The sequence below is a fragment of the Neodiprion virginianus genome, chromosome 3 (assembly GCF_021901495.1).
Source record: "Neodiprion virginianus isolate iyNeoVirg1 chromosome 3, iyNeoVirg1.1, whole genome shotgun sequence".
NCBI lineage: Eukaryota > Metazoa > Arthropoda > Insecta > Hymenoptera > Diprionidae > Neodiprion > Neodiprion virginianus.
In genome coordinates, this window is record NC_060879.1 from 27,527,559 (window position 1) to 27,537,534 (window position 9,976).

The 9,976-nt window shown below is 43.4% G+C and overlaps 1 protein-coding gene across 2 annotated transcripts; it reads left to right on the forward strand.

The window, feature by feature from the left end:
- Positions 1 to 326: 326 nt before the first annotated feature.
- Positions 327 to 9,175, forward strand: LOC124300830 (vesicular acetylcholine transporter). 2 transcript variants are annotated; one of them, XM_046755243.1, is made up of 3 exons: positions 327 to 454; positions 1,406 to 1,594; positions 4,289 to 9,175. In XM_046755243.1, exon 3 carries the CDS (start codon positions 4,433 to 4,435, stop codon positions 6,254 to 6,256), a length of 1,824 nt encoding a protein of 607 aa, XP_046611199.1. In that variant the 5' UTR covers positions 327 to 454; positions 1,406 to 1,594; positions 4,289 to 4,432; the 3' UTR covers positions 6,257 to 9,175. The 2 variants fall into 2 exon arrangements, with proteins under 2 accessions (XP_046611199.1, XP_046611200.1); XM_046755244.1 differs by lacking the exon at positions 1,406 to 1,594 and having other exon boundaries at positions 363 to 454.
- The last annotated feature ends 801 nt before the right edge of the window (positions 9,176 to 9,976 follow it).

The following is a 9,976-nucleotide window of genomic DNA, read 5'->3' on the forward strand; positions in this document are numbered from 1 at the left end:
TAAGGCCGACCTTGGCTGAATCGCGATTCGAAATCGGGCGTCTCTGCGATCGCGTAAGCATCGCCGGGGTCAACTCGAAGCACTCAAACCCTCCAGGTTGAAAAACACTGCGCCCCCGAACCTCTTCCCGCCGCCCACGCGCACCACTTCACAGGTGAGAGGTATCGACCTAGGTACAGAAATACTGGGCATCATCGACCGGCAACCCTCGTACCTGGCCACCTTCCTCGCACCGAGGGGCTGACGTACGAACTCCGAGCCAATCCCGGGCGGCTCCTGGCGGCGGCTGCGCCCTCGACGGGGGTTGCGAGGGCAAAAGGGGGGCGCGAGGGGTGCGGGTGACCCGGTGGCGGGGACACCTTCGACGACAGACGTCCCGACGCTACCCCGAGGGAGAGACACGTCGCGATACGCGGTGCCCGCGTGTTTTCTTTGCCGGGAGCTTTTGGTCTACGTAAGTAAACACACCATCCTCGATATTCACACCCTGTGCTTTTCGCTCGAGCTAATTCATTCGCGGTTGTGCAATTTGTGATTAATTTTCTTTTCTTTATTCTTTCTCTCTGTATCCTATATCCCGTTCTCAAAATTGATGAACCGTTTGTTGATAGATCGATAGTGGTGAGTTCTCGCTATAACTTGAGGTAAAACCCCCTCTCTCTCAAATAATCCTGCCCTTAAAATTTTCAAAGATTAGAAGATAGCGGATCAAACTTTGAAATATTTTGTCATTTTTAAATTTTTAGAACTTTGCGCCTAACAATTTATTCAATTTACTCATCGCCGGTACCACGATGCTTGCATAATCAAAGATTTTAAACTCTCACGAATTCATCCCCTCCGTGCAGATGTTCGATCGATTAATTAACGATGGCTAATTTGGTGATGCGTTGCCGCGTGCAATAAACTTTCCGAACAATGAGCGTCAATTTGTTTACCTAATGAGGAGTAATTGGTATTTACGTAAAGTCTGAGTCGAGCCTTTGTAACTTCTTAGGTAAAGGATTATTTGCGGTTTTCGAGACATAAAGGACGTCTCGATATTGAACTCAGCAAATTGCCAGAATCAATCGCTTACGCAAAGACCAAAATTCTTGTCGGGTGAATTTGCGGCTCCCGTCGAACTGTCAGACAATTTTGCGCGATGTCGATTCTCCGAATCCCCAACCCTCCGTCGAGGGTGCGACGATATCACGTGTCGATTTCCTCGGCTAAGCGTGTCCTCGACCCTGCGTATATGGCTTTTTAAAAGCTCCGGAGCTACGTAAAGCATGAAGCCAATTCATGGTTGCCCAACCTGCAGAAGCTGAACTTTCTCTTTTCACTCTCTCACCTACGAGTATTTTGGAAAGAAAAAAATTGGTCGGGACTTGTCGGAATTTAGCATTTTTTCGCCTGATTGCAGGCGCGGTAAAGGTCGCGGCTTGAAAGGTGGAGGGCCAGGGCACGACAAAAACGACGGAGACGAGAAGCGGCTCGGACGAAGGCCCGGAAGTAACGGGCCCCACTCTGAGCGGCCTGCTGGCGAATCTGCCGTTAGCGGGCCCCCAGCGTCTCGCCAACTCTCTGCGACAAAAATTTGCTAACAACTCTGGTGAGTCGCCTTTTACCCTTTACGTAAATGCCTCGTAGTAAGAACTTTATTTTCGACTATCAGATCCGTCGGCTATTTATACAGGGGTTGTAAAATGCTCCGATTTATAGCTTAAAAAACAGTAACTTGAAGGATAGGTCACGTGAGAGATGAGACAAATTTCAATAAAAAAATTTAACACAATTTTATGAAGCTGAAACAAAGATACTCATGTTTCGTTGTTTCAACGAATAGGCATTTCTTCGGAAGAGGAAGAAAATTAGATCAAAATTTTAAGAAAAAAAAAAAATTGTTTTGGTCGAAAAATGACCAATGCAATTTGGAAATATTTTTAGAAAAGTGGAAAGTCCCTCAGAAGGTATCGAAAAAAACCTTCGACTAGTTCTTCACATTTTGCAAATCGCCGATACGCGGGTCTCTTTTTTTTTGGCACACAAGTGTGTCAAAAAAATTTTGATGAAATCGGCTTTTACTACTGCACGAGTTTTCCCGGTTAGAGGGAGACAGAGCAACAAACAACAGCAAAGAACTTATTTTCAACAAACTTTTAAATTCATTTCGATACGTGGTATTTGGTACCGGATAAAATTTTTTTCAGCCGTGTGTTTAATTTGAAAATAGAATCTTCTTACGATACGCTTGATCAAAATCTTGCGAATCACGACATGTATACGTTACGTTACCAGGTCTACCATACGATCCGCTTATTTTTCTTGACCGTTAGTCAAGCTTGAAAAAATTTGACTCATCACCGAGGAATTCGGGACTTTATTTCAGTCCTGTCCAGATTACTCGTACCTGAATTACGGATGAGCGATTATATATTCGGCATTCGTTTGGCTTCGGTTTCGTTAGAAAATTGCAATGTTAGCGGTCACCGCGACAACGTTGAAATTTGTCGTACAACGGCGAGGGCCGATCTAACTAACCGATATTTGGACACCCTTCGCCCGGCATCCATCCCCTACAGAACCTGTCACAACCCTGGCGATGCAAAGCACCGGAACAAACAGGAACCCTCGTTCATTCGCTAAGTAAATACTTTAAAACATTAAAGCATCGACGGGCCGTTGAGGCACAATTAATTAAGCAGGGACCGGCTTGCAGTATTATTTCCCCAGAGGTCTAACCGGCAAGTAGGTCTACGTACAAAATCGCGCTCATACGTATGACGCTCGGTCTGTCCAAGTCGGTATACGCGACTAATTTCAATGAAAGGGTGTGCAGTTATCTCCTCAGCCATCGCACAGTGACCACCCACTATCTAGCGGAAGGTAATCTATGACGTTGTGCTTGCATCATTCACGCGACGAAATGAAGGAAACGGTGAAAGGTCAAAGGGACTCTGTCACAGTGTCGGAAGTCTTCGAGAACTTTGCAGTTCGGTTATTCTTCGCTCTTATTTTTTCACTCACCCGAATCAATACCTACCTACGTTTTCACCTACGAGTGGTAAATTCCAAAGCGAGTCATTGAAACGATTTCTTGCTAGCATTGCAAGGAAATTTCGAATTAATTTGACAGGGGGAGGAGCTTCAGTGTTTACATTGATGCACAGCCATATCGTTGTATAAGCTCGTATACCTGTATTGTGCAACTGCGTTTACGAGCGAGCTTTTACTTTATACGCCCTATTTGTGGGTAAATTAGCAAATATATTCCAGGACCAGAATCACGTCTTAGACACACACGTTCGATCGACAACGACGAGGTCGAGCGTCGCGGTGAATCAGTGGTGCTTCGGATCCACCGACGAGGGAATAAAACTTTTAATGGCTGACGTTAATTAAGGATTTTCGTTCGTTCTTGTCAAGCGATAAGCCGGGCGCGCGTCACTTCCTCGACTTTTACGGTCGAGTCCAGTGACGGTGCGATTTGATATTTCACCAATTTAGCGAAGTAAATGAATGCATATTTTTGCATATTGCGAAATATTTTCGCACGGTTCACGTCTTATTCTTATACCGTACTTGGGGTTCGCTTATTCGCGTGTTTCGTTAACGGGCACCGCCTGCACCCTCATCAGCTGCTCATAAAAGTCACGCGATCGCAAAGTCGACGTTATTTTATCCCGCGTACTATACAAGTATGAGTTCGTAAATCGCATTCGGTATCTGATACAGTCTTAAATTATTACAACAGCGAAAACATTTCGAGGACACGGCCGTGTCTCGCTCCTTTTCCAAGTGGCTGACAATTTCCAAGAACGCAGAATCCGACGAATCAAGCATTCGAGGTTAAAGCATGAAATCTGTAGATGTATGTTAAACTAATAAAAAAACTGTAAAAGAAATTAGGAAGACAAAAAGTATAGAAAATTCAAACATCATTGAGTCTTCGAGGGGAGCCTTAGCCAGCACCGTCAACATGTGCAAGCGTCGAGTGCTTGATTAAACGCACGCGAGTCACGCTCCGGAAGTAAAGTGTGAAGTGAGAGAGAAAGAGAGAGAGAGCTGAGTAACATGTGTGACTGTTTTATTTCAAGTTAAAGTAAAAGACAAAACGGCGATAAGTCGTTGCGACGAGGTCGGTTGCGCTGATGGCCGGGCCAGGGCTCCTCTCCTAAAAATCCATAAATTAAAAAAAAAAACAAAAAAAAGAAAGAAAAAAGAAAGCCCCAAAAGCCTTGAAACCCCTAACGATGATTTCTTTAGCTGTGGGCTAACGGACTTGTTGTTGCGCTATTTGTTGTAGGTAACCCCCGACCTGGCCTGATGCGCGCCGCCACCTCCGTCGAAAAGCTCGAGGTCGTCGAGGTTACCGCCTATTGACCTGGCCCCTGGGGTTAGCGAGTCACCGTGGGCCCAGGCGCTTCGCGCCTCTTGGGCCTGTGCAGCTATGACTACGATACCGATAATCAACATGGAGTTCGGAGAGCTGAAGGAGGTCGTTTGGACGAAACTCCAGGAGCCGAAGTCGCAGCGTAAATTGATCCTCGTCATCGTCTCGATAGCCCTGCTCTTGGACAACATGTTGTACATGGTAATCGTGCCAATTATCCCCGATTATCTTAAGTACGTCGGAGCATTCGGCGACGAGCCAGAGACCAACAGCACGGTGACGGGCCCACCCTCCCATCACGGTCAGGACTCGGCGACGGGTATCCTCTTTGCCTCGAAAGCTATTGTCCAGCTGATGGTGAACCCCTTTTCCGGCGCGCTGATCGACAGGATCGGCTACGACATACCCATGATGATTGGACTGACCATAATGTTTCTGTCCACCGCCGTTTTTGCCTGTGGCCGAAGCTACGGAATCCTCTTCTTCGCCAGGAGCCTCCAAGGCGTGGGATCCGCATTCGCGGACACAGCTGGTCTCGCCATGATAGCCGATCGTTTCACCGAGGAAGCGGAGCGGTCGAAAGCGCTCGGAATCGCCTTGGCTTTCATCAGCTTCGGATGTTTGGTAGCGCCTCCTTTTGGCGGGGCGCTCTACCAGTTCGCCGGCAAGGAAATGCCCTTCCTCATCCTCGCCTTCGTCAGCCTACTAGACGGTTTCATGCTTCTTCTCGTTATGAAACCACTGAAGGAACAGCTCAAGGACAGGAACAGAGACAGGGGTCCGACGATTCCGATCTGGCGTCTGTTCATCGATCCCTATATAGCGGTGTGCGCCGGTGCTCTGATGATGTCCAACGTCGCTCTGGCGTTTCTTGAACCAACCATATCCCTGTGGATGGAGGACAACATAACTCACGACAACTGGAAGATGGGGATGATCTGGCTACCCGCCTTCTTCCCGCACGTATTCGGGGTTGTGATAACCGTCAAGATGGCCAAGCAGTACCCTCAGTACCAGTGGCTGATGGCAGCCTGCGGACTGGCGCTGGAGGGACTGTGCTGCTTCATAATTCCATTTTCGACCTCCTACAAGGTCCTGATGATACCGATCTGCGGCATCTGCTTCGGAATCGCTCTGATTGACACGGCTCTGCTTCCAACCCTTGGATACCTTGTCGACGTGCGATACGTTTCGGTTTACGGTAGCATCTACGCCATCGCCGACATTTCTTACAGCGTCGCGTACGCGGTGGGTCCTATAATAGCCGGTGGTGTCGTCGAAGCGATCGGATTCACCGCGCTTAACATCGGCATTGCCTTTTCCAACCTGATGTACGCACCGGTTCTCTACTACCTGAGGCACATTTACGACTTCAAGCCCTTCCAGGACGAGGCGAACGTCCTGATGCAGGATCCTCCGGACAAAGAGTATCAGACGTATGTACTTCAGGAGCAAAGACCGGTTAATGGCGAGGTGGGAAACCACTTGACCCACGGTAGAATCGAGACAAACATCGATCAGGCGTCGGACTATCCCACTGATCAGTATAATCCGTCCCAAAACGGGTACGAAGGAAGTGGATACAACCAGAGCAGAGGCTACGAGCAACAGCCGCAAGGCTACGGCCAGCAACCAACGAGCTTCGGAGGTCAGAGTGGATATTCGGCACCGCCGCAAGCTCCGCAACAAACAACGCAGCAGGCGTTCGGACAGCAACGAAGCTACGGCCAGGCGGAACAGAGCTTTGGACACCAACCGAGCTACGGTCAGCCGAAGCAGCCTCAGCACGAACCCCAAGGGGACGCGAATCCCTTCAGGCGGTCCGTTGAGCCCGAAAAACCTGCCGGGGACAGCAATCCGTTTAGGCAGGGGATGTTCTAGTCATTCGATGCATTTCGAACTCCCTAGTAAACGTTTCAAAAGTACTGAATTAAGAACCAGAGAGCAATAATCGGACCACGCCGGAACGATGTTGGACAGGTATGATGTTATGCTGGTTCGAAAACCTCGGGAAGAGTTCTTGTTCTTCGGGTGTGCGGAAGCAAGATGTCTTCTCCGGGAGTACGGAGTGCCTGCCGAGAGTGAGTGTGACGAGAAAATATCTTCATGCTGTTTATGCTTCCCAAATGAATGTTACGATTTTTTGTCAGGATAGTTGCATTATTAGCACTCACTGTGTCTCATGTTGTTTGTTAGCTTATTTTCGTATGTTTTAGGAAATAATTTGTCGTTGGCAGGTTCTTTTGAGTTCCTTCGCTTTTTTCAGCAGAGTGCTTTTAAAATTATTTCAAGATGAATGGTGGAGAATCTTTGCGTAGGATAAACTAACGAATATTCTAAAAACTGCAAGTTAGCTAAATTATATGTAACGAATGTCAGTTTCTTTTTTTGGCGTGAACGGTGCAGCGATGCGAGAAAGTAAAAGTTTTTTAATGAAATATTGTTCCGGTATTTGGGGGATGGATTGACGGCCTTGACAAATGAATCTATCGAGTTCCGAGAGATAATTCGGGGCGTAATTTTAGGGTGAAAGGTATTTGTGACGTACAAATGCGATGCACGTTAGTCCCGAGAGTGGTGAAGGACTGTTCTTCCGGAGCAATCCAATTCCCTCGAGGATCAAGCACTGTTTAGTTTAGAGGGATTTGAACGAACGAGCGAGTGAGTGTGCAAGAGTTGATAGATATGTATATAAATGTACGTTACTAAACGGAGCTCGCTCGCAAGGCCAAAGTTGGACGGTCGAGTTTCCCAGTCAGCAAGGGATCCTCTTCAAGACATCATTGGTCGAGCGAGTTCCGTATTATTTATTGATAGTTATATCTTATTTTCGTTGCGTTGAATATCTCAGTTGCTGAACCAAGATAACATATCAGGGTCCCAGATCAGGGGCCCGAAACCCTAGTCTGTAAAGTGTTATAGGTAAATAAATAGACCGAGGGTCACATCTTAGTTTCACAAACTTTTTCGGAACAACGTCACGAGCTTTTAGTTGAACTTTATCGCCTATGCCAAAGCTCTGAAACCGAGATGTCACACTCGGTTAAATTACTCATATATTTAGATTAATGAAATGTAGCGCGTACAAGCATTCGGTATGTAATGTCAGTTAACGATTAAAGTCCAGTGAAAAGACGTACAAATATGTCTTTATTTTTACAGGCGTACTTTTCGCTCTGGTATTGATTTGAATTCAATTGGGTTACGTGCAATTTTATGCGGAATTAACACACGTCATCTGCATGATTTATCTGGTGGAAAATGAATTTAGAACTTTAATCCATTCCGGAATCACAGATTATAAAAATGACGCATACAGCGTGTTGAAGATTCAAACTTATACTTGCAGTGCAATAAAATCCGTTGAACGCGATTCATTCGAGTTTTGTAAATATTTTATAAGCTACATATTTTTTTCGTTGCCATATATTTTGTTTATAGAAGATATATTCTCTTTACTATATATTTTATGAAGTCTACGATTATGATCTGACTTTCGTTTATAAGGTAACAGTGGTGTTTGTCCTTCGAGCATAGAACGACCATAAAATTCCCCTGATTCGGTAACCATTGATTTAGATTTCTGAGTATTATTTTCAAATGTGATATTTTTTTTAACTGGACGCTAAATATGTATACGCTCATCTACCATATGCGTACTATAGGGACCATTCAAATATTGAATACCTCTATTTTGTCCTATTTCAGATCCCCAATCACCCTCTACGCATTTCAAAATTGGTCACGGAGACTTTCATTGATCCTTCCGTGATAAATTTTCCACCTTCCCAAGCAATTTTCATAATATTCCGAAATTCGCGAGCTACCGTACAAGTACAAAAGGGAATACAGGTTTTTCTAAAATTGAATTCGTCAACGGAAAATATAGTATAACCTTTAATTTTTAAAGAAACTAATTTTGATGTCATAAGCTTTTGTTTGACGGAATAAAGCTTTCAAATTTATTCAATAAACTTTCTATTTTTGGAATACAGTTAATTTCGCGGATAGTTATAATTTGCAAAATAAAGCATAACCTGGCCTTTTCGAAATTCTTTATTTCACTCTACGTTATAGGCGCGGAACACTCCATTTTCTTGTTTTTGATCTTCTATCCTCCAAAAATGTACAATAATATTTGAATGACCCCCTGAGTAATTATTATTATATTCGATATGCTAACCTATAACTATAGATATTAATAACAACACAACAATACTGAATATAAATTGATATACCAATTACAGTCTAACATATAAATAATTGTATATTACAAATACATGATACACATAGATATATGTATACATATATATTAATATTAGCTGTGTTAGCTTCTTTTATCTCTTGTAAATATTAGCGTTAAATTCCATCGTCCTGTAAGATCTCTAATATCTGCCTGCTGTATTATAAAAGTATATTATAACATATTGATTGCGAATCATGTCGTATACATTTATATCTATCTAATATAAATGTATCTGCATGTGTATTGTTATGAAATTATTTACGTAGAGTAATTATAATTTCGACATATCACGCAATGAAAGTCATCGATGAAAGTACTTAGAAATCCGAAGCGTATATCATTCCGTGCTAGATTTAAATATACATATATACACAAATATTTCAAACATATATTATATTAACATTTATTTACTAGTATGACATACTAGTATTCACAAAACCGTGTCAGATTCAGGTTATATGAAATATTATAAACTGTGAGGATGTATGTAATTTAATTATACGCCACTGTAACGTTGTTGAACCAGTTATTAAAACGTCATTGTTACCGAAGAATATTATATTGAATTTCATCCAACGAATCGTAATTTGTGGATCACAGCTGATTCTACGTAAAAAACTGATGTCAAATTTCTGTTATGAATCGGTCTCTCCATTCAAAACGTCCGGTACTCTAAACTCTATCCGCCTTGCGAATCGTTCGGTACCGGTCCTAATCCGTGACCTGATAGTTTATGTAACAGCTCCGAGCCGAATTCCGCTTAGTAGCGTAAACCTTTTCGGAGTCACCACAGACTGTGAATATTCAATCTATTTTACTTGAGATTACTGAATTGATTATACATGTAATATCGGGACCGTGACGCCCCAGGAAGCAACTTAAACTCCATACTGTATGCTGAACCACAATGAAGTTGACGCGTTAAGTTTAGGCTTTACATTAATCACAGGTATCGGTGTGTGCGATGAAGCAATATTCGTTTGCTCTTTCGGCAGTCGTTTTTTTTTTTAAGATCGAATGGTGAACTTTTAGTAAAGGATTCCTGGTGACTTTGGCGTGTTGAATTTCATCTAAGTACGCAATATTAATTTCATGACAAAATCAAAGACACTGTATATAATCATTTTAATTGACACCAAATAGTTTGATAAGTTTTAGACTGATTTTTTGGTCTTAAATGCACGATTCATGCGTGCATGCATTGAAGTTTGCTTTGGGTTAAGCGCGGCAAATTTTTCAAATCATAGTACCGATAAGACCAGGAATTCAATATTCTTGAAGGATTTTAATTATCAAAGGTTGAGGAAAAATGAATTTTGGTGAAAATGGTTTTGATTTTCTTTGCTGTCTGAAAT

Excerpts from the sequence above, each read along its gene's own strand:
- LOC124300830 (XM_046755243.1), top strand. The coding sequence starts at position 4,433 with ATGACTACGATACCGATAATCAACATGGAGTTCGGAGAGCTGAAGGAG.